Here is an 18684-nt window from a genome sequence, read left to right on the forward strand (position 1 = left end):
CAAAATAAGTCTAAGCACAACCCTTCTCAATCACTACATCTAGAAGTAGGTCAGTATCTTGGAATACAAGAGTATCCACAGAATTGTTGTTTTGTCAATCAGTTGCGTAATGCAATCCTCCATCTGAACAGCAAGTGCTTGGATCTATAAATAAAACTGAATTAATAGGAGGTAAGTAGTGTTATGATTGCTTATTGTATCATAAACAGGTTTCCTTCTCCCTCTCAGTTCAATATCAGGTTAAATTCTGATGCCATAGCTCAGAAAAGATGGTAAAATTCTACAATGATTCTGTGTTTGGATAAAATGACTTTTAAAGTCAGAAGAGGATTATGAAATCCAAGTTAAAAAAACAAAATCAGGTCATAAGCACACGACAAATTTTAAAGTATAAAGACTAAATGATAGAACTATCTGTCTCTAAATATTCTGAGCTGCCCATCGCTGAAAGACTGTAAGTCCAGACTGTTTATGGGAGATGTTACATTTCAATCTGCTTTCATTAGCTGACTGGAAAAGCTTCAGTTACAGAGGTTCTGTTAATGTTACAAAAGGAGTTCAAACGAATATCCCTAATAATCTGATAGAGCATTAAAGCTTAGAATAGGCCTACTTCCAAAACACTGCTTTGAGGAAGCAAGATATTCGGAAAGTATAAAGGTACAATTTGACTGGTCATTGAGAACTGCTTCCATTTGAAATAAGTAATATTTACCAGCATGTACACTTCTCATTTTTTTCCTTTTAAATTTGAAGTAATACTTACAGTTCTAACAGGCCTTTGAACAACCCTTTCAATTAAACAGAGGTATTCATCTAGCACCATTTCAAACAGCTACAAAATTTCCCTCTACCCCCATCTCCGTTGATCATAAGCAAAGCCTACATTTCCTCTGTTCATATTTCCTTTCAATCACTCAACGATATCATTTTGTAACAAATTAAATACTTTTAGTTAGGAATAAGCCTAAACAATAAATGTTGGTAAAGAGTAAATATATAATGTACATGTTTTACTATTAAGATTCACAGTGAATACTCAGAAGTCATGAAGGCACTTAACGTTTAAGTGTTGAAATCTGAAATATATTTTTTACAATACAGACCTTTTTCTACAGAAAACTTGTGCTCCCACACAATAGGAAGACAGACATCTAAAATCAGTGCATCATTTACTATATCATCTTATATTGCAAAAATCCAATGTTTCTTCAAAATGAGATCAAAATTTGAAAAAAAAACATGACATGTGAAGTATTAACCATTTCTTTTTTTTACACAATAGCTCATATTAATATTGGTGCGGCAACAGTATTTCCCAGAGAGAGAAAATGATACTTTTTCTGAGAGAAACTCATAATAGCATTGTGTAAACTACTTTAATCTATGACCCATTCTTCTGTCTCAAAATGGAGGACTGAACCATGTGGCCCAATCAGTCCTTCTCTGCATCCAGTAAACTTGGGAGAAAAACTCAAGCTTCTAAGTTATCTTTTAGGCTTTTCAGAGCATCATCTTTAGTCCTTTTTATCTTTTCTCTCATGATTTTAGAGCTAAAGGTGCTCCAATACATGCAGTCCCTTGACTTTTGGCATTATGGAAAGTCCATAGGGATTTGAACTTCTTCAGACATTTGATACTTGGAAGGGTAAATAAGGAATACAGTAACATCTATAATGATAACACTGGCTTACCTGGATCCAAGTTTATAGTACTTTATCAACTCAACTAACTCAACTTTTAGTTACTTGTTCTTATTAAAAATAAATAAATAAATAATTAGGATTAGCACACTACTCTAGCCACATTGCAGCCTGACAAGGCAGTTGCATTAAGGAAAATGGTAAGAAGATGAGGAGTTTGGTAAGCATGCACGGACTTTCATAACCTTGAGACATTTTTATTAATAGTGCTTATGACAGAAATCAGGCAATAGTCTTCCTAATTTAGATTAGGACTTTAGAGAATTTAGATTTAGACTTTAGAGTAAGTCCAATTTGTCCATATATAACATAGGCTCATGGAGGTTTAAATAGCATTTACTTCTCATAACAGTTATAACTCATTGTGCCCTAAAACATTTTTGAAATAGAAGTTAAAAAGCAATAAAAAATGAAACACAAACTCATGGGTGCTCTTGAAAATACATGTACTAGTACTGAGTCTGTACTTTAGCCTAAGTAACTTGAATTCCAAAACTCTAATGAAAAACACAGTGTACATAATTGGTTAATTAAAGCAATTTCATTAATGAGTGTTTTAGAGCTGCATCTACTACACTCATTTTATCTCAAATGCTTGTAAATATCTTGTTCATGGTTCCTTTGAAGGTGCAAGCAATATGTAACATACAAAATTGTTCAAAGTAAGAGCCTTTTTTCATATTCTTCAAGAACGTAGGATTTTCGCTTCTCACTGGCAAATTTAGTGAAGTTATAGGTTGAAATACATATTAAAAATGTCTTCTTTATTATATTCTAAGAGCATTAAAAACTATAGAGAAACGAGTCCATCAGTGTGTTCTAAGAACCTGCATGAAGCTGCTGGACTTAGGTAAAATGGAAACCTCACACATGATAATTGCAGAGGTTAAAGGGAAGGCATTCTTTAAACAAAGAATGGATCTATGGCAAACCAGGGGATCTTGCAGAAATAAACATTCCTTCATCTGCAGTAGTGGACTGAAATTTCTATTTGTTACTCGAGAAAAATAAATAAATCTAGAAGTGTGAGGGTAAGGCTTACTTCTCGTAATACAGCAGTGGTCACTCTGTGATAAATATATGGAATGGATTCAGCCTTTTAAACTCTCAATGTCTGACTGTTCTAGAATTAAATGCTACTTCTATTGTATTTGATTTTTTTCCTTTCAGTAAAACTTACTTTCATCTCCAGTTTCAAATTCAAACTTCTGGCTATAGCCGCTGTATCCTGCTGCCGTCCTGACTCTGATATGAAATATATACTTGGTGGCTGGCTTGAGACCTGTGATGATAACACTTGGAGCCTTGGACCTTGTGGAGGAATAGCTGAGCTGCTCATGCTCCTGAGGGACAAAAGAGGGGAGAAATGATATCAAGTTGAGTTGTACAAACTTAACAAAAATGATACAGCAAAACTGAAGCTCCAAATTCTTCTCATGAATGTAAAATGTGTTTATAAAAGAAGGTGCAGGTATGGATTTCAGTACTTTGATTTTGTGCTATAGTCACAATGTATGATATGGCCTTGACTTAGATATCATTTTTTCTGCCCTTAGTCTTGCATATAGACACATCACATCTCTGTGACTTAGGTTAGTAATTACACTGTAGTCAAAATAATATGGAATTAGTACAAGACTATATTCACAGAAAATGACAGCTAGAATGGCAGCTAACTATTTTTGCACAATAGACAAGCTAGGAGGTCAGTAAGCACTAGTAAGCTATAAAGTAAAGATGTGGGAGTATTCAAATACCCGCTACTCACTTCTACCCGCAGGTAGTGCCAAAATGCCGGCGCTATCCGTGGGTAGACCTGTGGGTAAAAGAAAATAAAAATTAACCTTTTCTTTAAAGTCTGTAAACTTTTAGCATGGCTCAGCTGAATCACTGATGTTGACCTTTATTTCTCTTTCCAGGTAGCAGTAATGTAGCTGTACATGAAATTCACTTTTACATTCTGTTAGGAGAGACACTTTGAAATTCTCCAGCTAATTTCCTACCAGTTGATTTTGGGTATCTGCTGAGAATTCCTGAATCTCACAGGGTCAGGGAATTGCCACTGCAGACAAGCTGCTGTAATGCGGAGATCAACCACACCAATTGCTGCACAGAAAGGAAGTGCTAGACACATTTTTGGTGACTCATTTAAATGAGGAAATGTCTTAAAAGAGAGTCTACTGCCTGTCATTAGTTACAGTCACTCGATAAATCTGTAAGCTGTAATATTTTCTATGGTGCCTTAAGGCTAGCTTTACTGTATTACAGTAGGAGTCATCCACAAACTGATAACATGAACAGAACTGTCCTTGGCACATGCTCAATAATCCAACTGTGGTACCCATAGGGCACCATATAAATTTATTATAACATGCAGTATTATTAGAGTACGCATGTATTATTCAAAGGATGCTTCCAGCCTATTCAGAAGGAAACAACCTTGTTCACAGAAGAGATATAGCAAGGAAAACATAGTTTTCAATTAGATTGTTGAACTTCTAACCTGTTCTGAACATATGTGTATTTTTTGTATAAAACAAACAGTAATCACAATGAGTCAACTGGAGTCACAGCATAACAAAGCCACATCAGCATAGGGCAAGAAGTACATCAGTATTCCTCCAGTACACATACAAGGAGATGGATAAGAAGATCAAATTAAAAATCAATCAAACACACAAAAACGACTTAGTGATTCTGTTAAAGAGAAGGAAGGTATGCAATAAGGACTGATATTTAAAATAATTGTATTTAATGCTCAATAAAAACAGTGGAAATAATTTGAGAAACGAGAGTAAAAGGAAGAGTTGATTTGTTCCACAGTCTATTAACAAAATTTAAAATCTCAAAAAATGTGTATTTAAATTGAAACATTAGGGCACTGTGTAAGCAATCTTATGAATGGCAATTACAATTAACATAAAAAGAAATTTAACAACTGGTTTCAGCATCAGACTTCTCCAATTAATTGAAGTGCTATAAATTCAATTTGAGTGAGTTAGTGGATTTTATGCTTTCATTTTCTGAGAAATTTCAGAAAAAAAAAAATTTATTCTGACAGAAAATCTGCTAATACAAAGGATTTCCATTCCACTACCTTGTTATATGTGCAATTTCCAGCAACTTTCAAGTGTAGAACTGTAATATATCTCAAAACGTAACTTGGCCAAGGTTATGCAATCTTGGAGAACACAAGTTCTCCACTTAGTGCATTCACTTAGTAATGAGGCTACTGAGTAAAGTGGGTAAATTTCTACCTCAAGAGATCAAGTTGTTTAAAAAAAGATAGTAACCAGCTCAAAATCAATGTAAGACAGAAGATTTTTGCACAGGTTTCAGGAAAACCACACTTAGAAGTGTTCAAATGCCCTATCACCACATCCAAGTTCTTTTTTTTTCTACTTTTTTTTTTTTTTTTTTAATGTTTGGTAAATTTATTGCATCTTTCACTTCTAAATTGCAGTAGTAGAAAGAACATTTTCTCTTAAAAAGGGTAGATGTTAAGTCTCAAAATAAACTTAGGTTTAAATTTGAAAGGATTTAGAATTGATTTTAAGAGACTCCAAAATGCATTCAATACCAAACAATGTTTTAAAGAGCACGATATTTGTTACAATGGATTTATCATAAAGCGTGATCGGTAGAAAGATGTTTGCGAAAGAAAAAACCATGATGTGTTAAGTGGTTCTTAGTACCCCTGATTTGTAAGCATGATTCCACATTACTCGGTGCCAGGAATACCCTGTGTGTGGCTGGACCAAGGTGGAGAGAGCCCTGCAGTACCCCTTACTGCCGTGAACTTCCCAATGAGAAACCTTCCAGTTCAAGCCATGTAAATTTTACACAGGGTAAGAATAAAATTACTAGATGAGACCAAAGAGGAATACATGGAGCCCAACTGCACAGTTCTGCCCTACTCTGTCTCTGTGAGCAGGCTGTGCCTAACAGCAACCTTCTTGAGGGGCAAATGCCTCTGACCATCCATTTGGGGTGGTGAATGGTATTTTGTCACCTCCAAGAGCTGTTAGGCTTGCTGCTTTCTCACCACCAGACAGGGACATCTGCAGTATACTCTGGGAGCTTTCATCTCCAAGCCCTTCAATTTCCCTTCCTTTCCACAGCCTCTTATGCCATTCATCATATAGCCCAAAAAACAATGTATAGAGGCATGTTATCATATAAATATTACTGCCACACGGGAAAGGGTAAATGATTTGTTACAGGAAGTGAAATACGAGAAAGCAAACCTTGTCACCTTGGTGTATGTGAGAAAAAAAAGTTTCAGAAACACGTACTCGAAGAGGAAGTTACTCAAACTAGAGACAAAAAGATTAATAGTTGGAAACTTCACATCATTTTACACAAAGAAATCAACCATTTTGGCCTAGATTAATATATAAGATGATTCTCCAAAGAGTGGATGCTTGAACTCTCCAAAGATAGGACACTGTACTTTCAAACTCTGATGTTTTTATCTCTCAAAGAAATTACTCTGAAATACCATCTAATAACACAATGTTGGCAAAGACAGTTTGTTCCTACTTCATAACAAAATTTAGTATCAGACAAAAAACACATTCCATGCTATTTGTCTAGATAATATTATTTCTGTCTATCTTAGGTTTATTTTAAAGTTTTTCATTTTTGTGCGAGGTTATTTCAGTGGGACAAGCTGGAATAGAAAAAAATAATGCTATGAATGCAACATAAAATAACACCAACAATACTGTTCATGAAAAACTACTCAGTTTAGATGTTGTAAGTACTAAATCACACTTCATAATGAGGTGTGGAAAATGGATTTCTGAGAACAAAGTTCACTACTGAGAGGAGTGTATAGAGATTCATTGTACTCAGTTGACTAGCAGTCATTTATGCCAATGACTGATTTGTCTGTTTTCAACTGAAAGGAAGCTGTGGCTTTCTTCTAAAATGAGATTTACAGAATGAAATACACAAGAACCCCATATGTATTTGGTACTAGCCAAATGACCGTAAGACACTGCTGATAGTAAACTGGGTATTATCCAATTTTCAAAAAAGGTGGATGAGTTTATTAACCACTAGATGTTTTGGTCAAGACAACATAGATTATTATATTGCATCAGACACATACAGATGAATCAAAGTAATATCAGTACTTATTTTAAAAAGATCATCAAATATAATTTTCTATCCTTTAATATATATAATCAGATCTCCAGGAATTATGAATCTCTTGCAGTTTACTTTGTGCCTGACTAATTTCATGAACGACAATCGAGGTATTCAGTTTATGAAATCCAGTGAGTAACTGAGAAGTCTCTTAAACAGACATTGGGGAAAGTGTTTTTAAAGGCTTCTGCTAGCTGAGAACGTATTTTTCATGTATCTACAACCTCCAAATCCATGTGTGCTGAAAACACCCAAGGAGACAGCAACAAGTTTTTCTATCAAACGCTTACAAGTAGAGAAAACTGATTTGGCTTACATACATTGTCCTTCAACATGAAAATTCCCTACTTACATCATAGAATCCTGCTTAGCCTTTTTTCAGAACTATTATCTAACAAGAGCAAATACTAATAGAAATGCAATCTTTATGCCACAGAGAACCGGTCTTTCTCCTGTGCACTAAAGCACAATGTCAAAGCTGAGTAAGTACCACATTAAAGAAAGGAAGACTCAGAGTTCTGTGATCCAGACATTATCAATGTTGAAATAAAAGCTCGAATAATAAAAAAGAATCTTTTACGAGAACATTTGTTCACATTTTTCCACTTTCCTTGATACATCAGTTTGAAGGATATACACAATGTGACCTACAGAGGAAGCATCATTATTTTAAGGGAATGGCCATAATTCAGGAAGCCAGGAACTTTTATTAATTGTAGCTCTGGGCCATCATGAAAGGAAATGTCAAAATGTCCTACCCCATCTTTAGTTTTCCCTTGGAAAAGCCACGATAGCACTTAATTTCCTCCAGGGTCAACTGAACTTTAAAGTTGCAATATACATTAGAATGAAACAGTAGGTAATTACTAGGTATAGTCAATATGTGATTAATCAGTTCAAAGAGAATTTGTTACAGTCAAGTAACAGTGAACTATGGAATTGGTTACTACTCCTTGTGTTTTCTCAGAAAAATACAGACCTAGTGATTTTAACATATGAAAATCACCTCTGATTTATGCTGCCCGCATTTGTCTCACAATGAGCTCATCCCAACAATGTCAGAAAAACACGTTTCTTCTTTGCAATTATTTCTATAACATGATTTCAAAATTCTTAATGCCCTTAATCATAACTCGAGTCTCATCTCTCTTAGATCGCTGTAGGTAAGGAGCAATCACACTGAAATCAGGAAAATTAACTATGCCTTAGAAACTCAGAATCTACCTTGGAAAGTTTATCTTTACAACATTGCGCATGGTTTTCAGTTAGAGGATTATTTTGACCTATAGAGTACCTATCGAGACGACTGTCAACAGCAACATTTTAAAGTTATTAGAGAAGAGATTCAAAGATTTAAGAATGTGCTCTTAACATTAATTACTGTCTGATTACAATATGATCAGCAGGATTAGGTCAAGCCTCACAGAATCACAGAATGGTTTGGGTTGGAAGGGACCTTTAAGATCACCTAGTTCCAACACCCCTACTATAGGTATGGATACCTCCCTCCAGACCAGGCTGCTCAAAGCCTCATCCAGCCTGGCCTTGAATGTCTCCAGGAAAGGGGCATTCATAGCCTCATTAGGCAACCTGTTCCCATGTATCACCACCCTCAGTGGAGAAATACAGTGATAAGAAAAATTACAATAGTAGGAATAAGAATAAAATTAAAATAATAGAAATATGAAACGTAACAATAATAGGAGTAACAGTCAAATATACCATCAATCTTCTTAACAAAATCCTTGCTGGAAATGTTGTACCTTATGGTTCCAGATGCCTAGAAAACTTAAGGTAAATTTTATAAAGTGATTATAAGGTTCTGAGTATCAATCTGAATTCAGAAGGTGAAGAATAAGAAAAGGAGAATTATAAAGAAGGGTAAAAGGATGATCCTGGGAACTACTGTCTTATCAGTCTCCCCTCTGTGCTGGGAGAGATCATGGAGCAGATCCTCCTGGAATCTATGCTAAGGCACATGGAAGAGACGGAGATAATACAGGGGAATAAGCATGGCTTCATCAAGGGCAAATCCTGCTTGACCAACCTAGTGGCCTTTTGTGATGGCATCACTGTATCAATGGACAAGGGAAGAACCACTGATGTCAGCTATGTGGACTTCAGCAAGGCCTCCGATATGGTACCTCACAACAATCTTATTTCCAAATTGGAAAGATATATATTTGATGGGTGAAGGTTGACTATCCAATGGATGAAGAAAAAGCTGCAGGATCAAGTCCCGATAGTGGCCTCTGAATATCCAAAAGGGAGTTACAGGAAAGAAGGGGACAGACTCTTTAGTAAGGTCGGTGGTGACAGAACAGGGGAAATGGCTTCAAGCTTAAAGAGGGTAGATTTAGTTTGGACATCAGGAAAAAGTCTTTTATAGTGAAGGTGGTGAGGCATTGGAACAGGTTGCCTAGAGATGTGGCTAATGCCCCTGGAAACTTCTAAGGTGAGGCTGGGTTAAGCCTTGAACAACCTGATCTAGCTATGCATGTTCCTGTTCATTGCAGGCGAGTTGGACTAGATGACTTTAAAGGTTCATTTCAACTCTAAGAGTGCTACAATTATATGATTCTATGATTCTAAGAGTAAAACTGACAGGAAAAGGTGGGGCCACTGAGAAAATTGCAGATGACTGCAGTATTTGTTTCAGAGATGGAACCTGCAGAACCTCCCTTATCACTAATCTGAGATGTAGCAGTCCAGAGAGCTGAAATACTAAAGAGTGTTTTACCTGTTTGGCCTTTCAATATTTTATATTCTGATTGCCTGCCAGTTAGCTCATCGCTTTCTCTGTACATATAGTGAAGCTGTCAACAAGAAAAGGAGAAGAATAGATAAACCAATCATAAAGAAAACATGCAACAGTTAGAACACAACCAATCCTCATTTTAATGGCATATATACCTGGAAAGGTAGGAATGAGTTAACATGAAGTGGACCATGAAAAAGAGCAAATTAAATCAGGAGAGATGAGGAAAGTGAGTCTACAACAGTGTTTACATTCCCACCAGCACAATAAGGTGAGATGTGGGGAGAGCAAAGCTGTGTGGTTGACATGGAGGTGCATGCAGGAAAAGCAGATGGGAAGGCAGCAGATAGGACACTGCTGATCATACTGACACAGAGATTAAATTGAGAGGAATAAAAACAGGTCTATGCCTTAAGTTGATAGCTGAACAGGGTACAATCAGAATATAATACAGGCAGCTGCAGTAGATAACTTGAATTGTCAGACAAGCTCAGATATTAAATTCCATCTTTCCATCACTTACAAGCTACTCTGACAACATTTATTTTCTAATAAAAAATATTTACCAGTGAAAACCTCTACACCAATGTCTCCAGGAGTCTTTCTAACTTAAGAATATAAAAAAATTTAGCCTCTCTAGCTCTTCCTGAAGACTTTTTCTTTTGCCACTCATTCAAATTTTCTTACTACTTCAGTGCCCAAAGATAGCAGTTAGATACAGATTTGGATTGTTCTGTATATTTTTCAGGTTTGCAAGACTTCACATGAAAATTTTTCCCATTTGCCTTTCGAGCTGCCAGAGCGCACTGCTGGCTCATGTTAAGTCCCTCGTCCATCAGGACCCCCAGGTCCTTCTCTGCCGAGCTGCTCTCAAGGACCACTCCTCCCAGCCTGTACAGGTGCCTGGGGTTCCTCCGGCCCAAATGCAAAACCTTGCACTTTGCCGTGTTGAACCTCATCAGGTTCACCCGAGCCCAGCCCTCCAGCCTGTCGAGGTCCCTCTGAATGGCATCCCTTCCTTCCACCGTATCAACCGCACCACTCAGCTTGGTGTCATCAGCAAACTTGCTGAGGGTGCACTCAGTTCCCTCATCGATGTCATTAATAAAGATGTTAAAGAGCACCGGTCCCAAGACAGACCCTTGGGGGACACCACTTGTTACCGGCCTCCACCTGGACATAGAGCCATTGACCACCACCCTCTGTCTGCGGCCTTTCAACCAATTGCTTATCCATCGGGTCGTCCACCCATCAAATCCACTTCCCTCCAATTTGGAGATGAGGATGTGGTGGGGGACCATATCAAAGGCCTTGCTCAGGTCCAGGTAAATGACATCAGTCGCCTTCCCTTCGTCCACCAATGCCGTCACTCCATCATAGAAGGCCACAAGATTAGTTAGGCATGACCTTCCTTTGGTGAAGCCATGCTGGCTGTCTCGGATCACATGCTCATTCTTTATGTGACCGAGCATGTTGTCCAGGAGGATCTGTTCCATGATCTTCCCAGGCACGGAGGTGAGACTCACTGGCCTGTAGTTCCCCGGGTCCTCCCTGCTCCCCTTCTTGTATATGGGAGTGACATGACCCTTCCTCCAGTCATCCGGGACTTCACCTGACAGCCACGACTTGTCAAATATGATGGAGAGCGGCTCGGCAACCACCTCAGCCAGCTCCTTCAGGACCCTGGGATGCACGCCATCCGGCCCCATAGACTTGTATTCATTCAGTCCAAGGAGGCACTCTCGGACTTGCTCTGCCCTTACAGTGGGGAGGGATTTACCTCCTTGGTCCCCACATAGAGGTTTGGGGATGCAGGGCTCAGGGACGTGAAAAAGACTAGAATCCTGGCCACCAGTGAAGACCAAGGTGAAGAACTCATTCAGCACCTCAGCTTTCTCTTCATCTGTTGAAGCCAGTTCTCCTTTTAAATTTACCAAAGTAGGCTTTACTGAAGGATAATACATGTTAAACTTTGATTAACATTGTTCTTGTTTTGATACATAAAAAATACTGTGATTAGTGTGTTTTTCATATATATATTTTTTAAATTTAATATCACTAGATTCAAACACTGCAGCCTATCTTATGTATATGAAGTAAAGAAAGGTATGCAGGTGAAAAAGGCACAACAGAGGAGAAGCTGAACCCTAGTTCAATCCACTGAGACTAAACATGGCAAAAAACTGCTTTAAAGCACCAAAGGCAAGAACAAAATATAACACCCGCATTTCTGTAAAACCTTTGTAGGACTGTAAAGAGCAACAGTGCATATTTGCACACCCCCACTTTTGTGTTATGTAATATCTAATGACTCAGGGAAAACTACTGAAGGAATCCAGCCATACACAAAATGCATGCATTGAGGAGGAAAAGGAGGTCCGTCTGACTTGTGCAGCAATTAAAGAATAGAAAGTTACAGAGACACTGAAACAAACAGGGAACAAATGAGAAACAAAGGCACCTGCCTCTTGAAGGTTGCAAGCCAAGTGAATCCAACAAAGTTGTAGTTTTAATTACCCAAAGAGAATCCTTTCCAGAGATGACTTATTCTGGATTTGTGAAGACTTCCAATTTATTCAGACCTCTAATTCAAATTTCCTTTTCCTTTTGCTCTGGCATGACTTGCATTTTTCAGCTTCATCATCTTCCTTACCACAAGTTTGTGTAAGGAGTGACTGCTTCACTACAATGCCATTGTTTTGCCGCCAAAAGCAATTTTTTTTCACCTTTCCACAAGGTAGCTCCCTTTTCCATAAGCACTGAAAATTGTATCTCTGTAGATGTGAACATTTTTTAATGTAAGCAATCAGAAGGTAAGTGTATCTTACATGAAATTTTAGTATTTCTTTGTTCACAAAATCACAGAAACATTACCTGAGTTGGAAGAGACCCATAAAGGATCATGGACTCAAACCCCTGGGACCACACAGCACCACCCCAAATTCAAACCACACTTCTAAGCTTGACGTTCAGAGGCTTCCTGAATGCCAGCAGCTTGGGGCCACGGCCTGTTCCAGGGCCCAACCACCCTCTGGTGACGAACCTGTCACAGCTGCCCCTCCCCTGACGCAGCTCCATGCCGTTCCCTCGGGCCCAGTCGCTGTCACACACAGCAGAGCTCAGCGCTGCCCCTCGGCTCCCTGTGAGGAGCTGCAGCTGCCACGAGGCCTCCCCTCAGCTCCTCTGCTGTGTGCTGAACAAATCGAGGGACCTGAACCACTCACCAGACGCCTTGCGTTTCAGATTGTTCAACACCTTTGCTGCCATCCTTTGAATACTCTGTAGTAGTTCTACGTCCGTCTTACTTTGCTGCACCTAAATCTGCATCCTGTGCAGGGCAGGACAACCCCTTCCCTCACGAGGCTGGGCTTGCTTGCCTGGTGCTCCCCAGGTACGGCCGGCCCTTTAGGCTGCCAGGGCATGCTGCTGGCTCATATGCAAATTCTTCTTAACCAGAATCCCCAGAGCCCCCTCTGCAGGGCTTCTCTCCAACCCAACCCCAGTCTGTACATAGATCCAGGTTGCCCTCTCGCAGGTGCCAAACCCAGAGCTTGTTCTTGTTGAGCTCCATGCAATTTGTGACTGCCCAGACCCTCAGTTGGTCATCATCTCTCTGCAAGGCCTCTCTGCCTTTGAGGGAGACAGCACGTCTTCCCAGTTTAGCACTGTCCACAAACAGACTTTGTATGCATTCAAGTTTTGCATCCAGGTCATTTACAAAAACAGTGAAGGGAACTGGCCCTGAAATGGAGCCCTGGGGAACCCTGCTAGTGACTGGTTGCCAGCCTGATATAACCCCATTTACCACAGCTCTTTGAGCCTGACCAAGTACTAACTGTACTATGTTTTTGTTCAGCTGTACGCTGGCCATTTGATCCAGAAGTAAACTCTGAGAAACAGCACTGAGAGTTTTGCTGAAATCCAGAAGACTACATCTACTGTCTTCCCTGAGTCATCTAGATAGGGGGTCTTATTACAAAAATGAAATTCAATCAGATATTTTCCTCATGCATCTGTCTTGGCTGTGACCAAATAAATGTCTAACTTCAAGGCTTTGGAAAACAATACACAGGCTACTAATACTGGCACTGTTAAGAATTGCAAAACTGAGATTAGCATCAGTTGAGAAGAACTGAGTTCTTGCTGTTGTTCTGGGATCAGTCGACCTGAAGAGGGCCCTTCCAAACTCAGTCAGCATATGGTTCACATCTTCCTGGAAATGCTCCCCATCTGTGCAGCAGTGGTGCCCTCAGCACCTTGCTGTATTTTCTTTGAGCCACAGCCATCAGCCAATTGTTCACTCATTGTATTATGCTTTTTGTCTACCTGTGTGCCATTTTTCTAGAATTATACCATGAGATCCAGTAGTTAAATCGCTTTCTATGTAGTTCAATGGACATTACAAAGGACATAGCAATCTTGTATGTTAGTAGAAATGATCATTTTGCACTTTGAAAGCAAATTCTGATTTTATTTTCTATCATATAAATGTATATTTCTAATTTAACTAGCATAATTTAAAGGAATGTATTTTCAGTTATTAAAAACTTAAATTTTTCTTGTGAAAAAAAATTAAGGAAATTTAGAAATGTGACAATATCTTTTTTAAAAAGAAGAGCTTTAAAAAGCTCATTCACAAAGCAATTGTTATTGTGATAACATATATCGTAACAATAAGCTAGACCTTTTGGCAATATATGGAAGAATAACAGATAGTTCTATCAAGGTCACTACAAACAGAAGATGTATCAACTGTCTGAAATTCCTACAGCAACATAAATGTTTTTATGAGCAGCAGGTGACTTCCTGGAAAAGACTCTAAGGCTATTAACAGCTCAGTAAGGAGTACATAATAATAAGTTGTTAACTCAGCCTCCCTGACAAGAACATTAAGAAAGGGCACTTTGAAACTATTAATACTAATGTATTAAATATATTTATATATATATATATATATATATAATTACTTTTTTTTATGTCAACCAAATAAATATTAACTATTGTAGTGGAGTAAAATAAAAAACTATGTAGGAATTAATAAATAATATACCCTTTCTACAAATTTAAGTTAGCTAATGAAATCATACTTTTAAATGAAAGGCTTGTCTCATCTCCATTTTTGATTCTATCAAAAAGAATGTAGCACAACTTTTATTCAGTATAACTGTACAAGGCATATAATAATATTAAACATGGAAACTAATTTGGCTTACTGCATTAAAATAGAATGGCTGTCCCTAAAACATCTTCCTTTTTCTCTGTGTATTTTCCCCTCTTCTATTAGCATAACTGCTTTGGGGACGTAAAAATGTGAAACAAAAGAGGTTGTCTATATTATGCAGTCAGTGGTTATATTTCCATTCTTGTGTGGAAAAAAAAATTAAAACTGGAATCTATCCTTCTGAATGATGACTGCACACTTTCTAAGAAGAAAAATAAGAAGAGGAAAAGAAAGAACATTCTCTATTACCCTAAAAAGGAATACATGTATATTCACTTCTATTTGTTCAAATATATCCTAAATATATCCTATATATCCAAATATATCTAACTATATCCAGTATTAAGTAGTGCAGAAAAAGTGCAAGTGAAATAATATTTTGTACTGGAACATTCCTTCATTTAGACAAAGTTACAACCTTGCTCATGTCTCAAAGTACATATATTCTTGATTTATTCTGTGAACTCATCTTTATGGTTGGGAAAGAGCAATTTTTGAAAAGTGCTTATGTATTATTAAAACACTGACCCAGCTACTGTTTTTAAAACAGTTTGAGCTCACAGATGAAGGCTTTTGGGAACTAAATATTTATTTTAAGAAAGCGAAAAGGAAATATCTGACAGGTTTTAGAGTAATGATTATGTGGACATTGTATTTAACTTACAAATAAGGAAATTATTCTTGCATAGATGGTCAGTTAGCAGCCATACTAGTTACACACTAATCTAGAATGCTGCTCATGAAATTCACCATTCTTTTTCTGGAAATATGTCATACTTTCAAAATAAAAGTCTGACACTTGACTGCACGTTATGGCACCTGAGAGAGTTAAAACTTTCATTAAGATTCAGATGTTACTCAAACTTAGTGTTTCTACACTCAAAGGTGACTATACTGAAACTGGCTAATAATATTAACAATAATAACAATATTTTAAGTTTAGAGTGCATTCTCTTATTTGCCAATTCAAGATTCGGAATGTTAAAGGTTAACATTCCCTTCTACACAATTGATATATCGACTCTGAAAAGACAACATTACTTTTTTACAGCACACTAACCAAAATCATATATGGTTTGCTCTTGGGAGTGAGCTGAACTTTAATGCACTATAAAATAAGACGTTCTTCTGTTTTCTCAGCTCACCTAATCACACACTGACACTTAACAATAGATTCCTGTGGCTTACATTATCATTCTTACTGTGGCAATAAATTATAAAAAGAAGGGTTTTTTTGAAGTTAAATTGCTGAATAGCTAGAAGAAAAAATTGATAATATCTTTTCTTAGGAATCAACTTGTACTATCAGTGGATTTAGCTTCCTTAAATTTCTCTGAGGCATGGAACTAGCTGTGTGGTGTTAAGTTTGTTGTGTTATATAGTTTACAAAATTTCCATGCACACATCTTTGAAAGACTTTGAAAACAAGTCATTCAAAACCATTAACGCACTTCTACATTTGTGCAGCTCTTCTTGCAGTTTCTAGAACATGTATTGTGCACACGACTCTCCTTGGGGGAAAGCGTATTGTCTACAGACAAGTAAACAAGATCAGCAGAGAATGAATCATGGTTGTTGTTTTTTTTTTTTAAATCAAATCCACTAGAGCCACCTAAACAGCACTGTGTTTCTCTGCAAGACTTTTTTTATTCAGCAAGAATGACCACAGTAATAGTTCCGTAGACTGCTTTATTATAAAATACAAAAGCTTAGAAGCTAGCTTGAAACAACTGAAGAAAGCGATTAGAAGACAGGCCAAACCAGGTGCTGAACTTCCTTGATAAACTCTTTATTACATGCAGTTGATATTTAGAAGTAAGATCTCTTTTTCTCCTAATTGTAATTATTTCAGTGTCATTAATAATGGCTGCTGTAAGGTCTTTAGGTTCGTTCCCACAGGCAAAAACTGTATCTGGTCAGAGTCTCATAATCATTCACTCTCATTTTCAACAGTTCAGAGACCTATTTTCTTCCCTTTTTAGAATCTCAGCCTTTCACAGTTCTTCCCTTGGGAAACTAGGTTAATAACAGCAGAATAGCAAAACTGAGAAGCTTGCTTAACATCACTTACTATGCTAAAATAAGCTAGGAGATTTCATTTTAATGAGTATCTCCCAAAGTGCATTTGTAGTGATTATTTTTTAAAAACATTTCCCAGACATGGCTCATTTCCCAGGAGCTCTCAATGGCTGGGAAAGCCGTAAGTGCTCTGTGGAGCCATGAGCTTAAAGTGACATGCCCATCTGCTCCTGCCGCTTTGGTCAAGCACCAGTGCTTGTGTTCAGTGCAACTGGCCACAAGATCTTACATGTTCAAACCTCTCAGTGCTCTTGTTTATATAAGAACATGCTGAAGATGTAACAAAAATGTAGTATTTCACGGGCCCTACATTTCTTGCTTCTAGTCGTGACTGAAACACTTTAATTTGTAGGCAGTAGATTATTAATTTGTAGGCAGTAAATTTCTACTTATGCCTCAACCAACTCAAGTAATTGAAAAATACTGCAGGAAAATGAAATTCATTAAAAATAGTGGTTAGCACGAGGCTAAGAATTGTCCAGTTAATTCTTCAATACTAACATTAATACTGTTTTATATTTAAAAAACTTATTGACTGGCCTGATACCTGAAGGAATCTTCCCTCTTGTTACAAGCCTTTTCCTGCAAGGGCATCAAGCATGCTGTAGTACATCTAGAAAGAGTAGAAGAATATACCTGGAGAAAGAAGCAGTACATTCTAGCAATCCAGCCTCAGCAACACCAGCTGATATGTGCCAGCTCCTGAAGAACGCGATACACCAGCACCTCCATTCAGCTTCATGTAGTTTGGAGCTGGTGCATATGTTACTATTCATGATTTAAAAATTCAAAATAATATCAACATCTGATCCAAGGAAGAAATAGCTGGCACATGAGGGAAATAAAGAAGTTTCACCATAGTTGCATCTGAAAAGCAATGATCCTTTTAACTCAATTAAACACAACTGAAAATACTAACTAAAGATCTGAAAAAACTGGATGGATTGATTAAGTAACACAGAGGTCAAGAGTCAATAAATCTGACACATCTCACAGTCCTCACAGAAAGGCACAGGGCTAAAGAAGAGAAGAAGCTCATTTTGATTCAATTTTCCAAAATGCCACCTAGAAATTCAGGGCATTGTCTTATCTAAATGATGCAGCTTCTTATCTAAACTGTCTGTATCTTGACCAATGAAAATACGTGACTTTCCTTGACACTAAGATCCCAGTTGATCCTTGGGTAGGGCCAAGTATTATGGCAGAGAGAAAAAAGGAGAGAAGAGAAACAAGATGTACATATAGCCCGAGCAGAGATGAATTCATCTTTACAAAATAAGATGATGAAATGTCTTCTTCACTAAACTTACACAGCAGCATCTGTTGTCCTTAACAGTGATGAGACACACACCCTAAACTGGCAATTCATTTGGGAAAAAAGGCTGGAACGAAACACTCTGAGCACGTAGGTAAAAGCCAGTGTGATGTGTCTCCAGGGCTCCAACAAGCATGCTGCTTCTATGCTAGTTTTCAGTGTGGCACTGAACATAACATCAGATTCTCTACTCCTCAAAAAATGTGGGAAAAATAGCAATGATATCAGTTCATATCTTCGTACGTGCACCTAGTGACAAATCTTTTGCTGTCAAAGTACACTGTATGTAATATATTGTACATACACGCTTCTGTGGCTTTGAAGTAATATAGTGCATGTGTTTCTAGACAGAGAGATTTGCTTTAAACTACAGAACAGTACTGTAGGCATACAATTCAGCAAGAGAAAATTACTTTCTTGTATAAAATTTTCCACATTAATCTTTGTAAGAATA

The 18684-nt window shown here is 37.6% G+C and overlaps 1 protein-coding gene across 4 annotated transcripts in view; it reads right to left on the bottom strand.

Moving 5' to 3' along the window:
- EPHA6 (EPH receptor A6) overlaps nt 1–18684 on the bottom strand; it is a 495246-nt gene that overhangs the window by 135359 nt on the left and 341203 nt on the right. For all 4 annotated transcript variants that reach the window (XM_042867712.1, XM_042867711.1, XM_042867715.1 and 1 more), the window contains 2 exons: nt 3472–3519; nt 2884–3046 (listed from right to left, as the gene is read on the bottom strand). In XM_042867712.1, coding sequence (XP_042723646.1) covers nt 2884–3046; nt 3472–3519 — 211 coding nt within the window. The remainder of the gene's footprint in view (nt 1–2883; nt 3047–3471; nt 3520–18684) is intronic.

Source organism: Lagopus leucura, unplaced genomic scaffold (genome assembly GCF_019238085.1).
Source record: "Lagopus leucura isolate 7727_CA_CO unplaced genomic scaffold, USGS_WTPT01 Super-Scaffold_100001, whole genome shotgun sequence".
Classification (NCBI taxonomy): domain Eukaryota; kingdom Metazoa; phylum Chordata; class Aves; order Galliformes; family Phasianidae; genus Lagopus; species Lagopus leucura.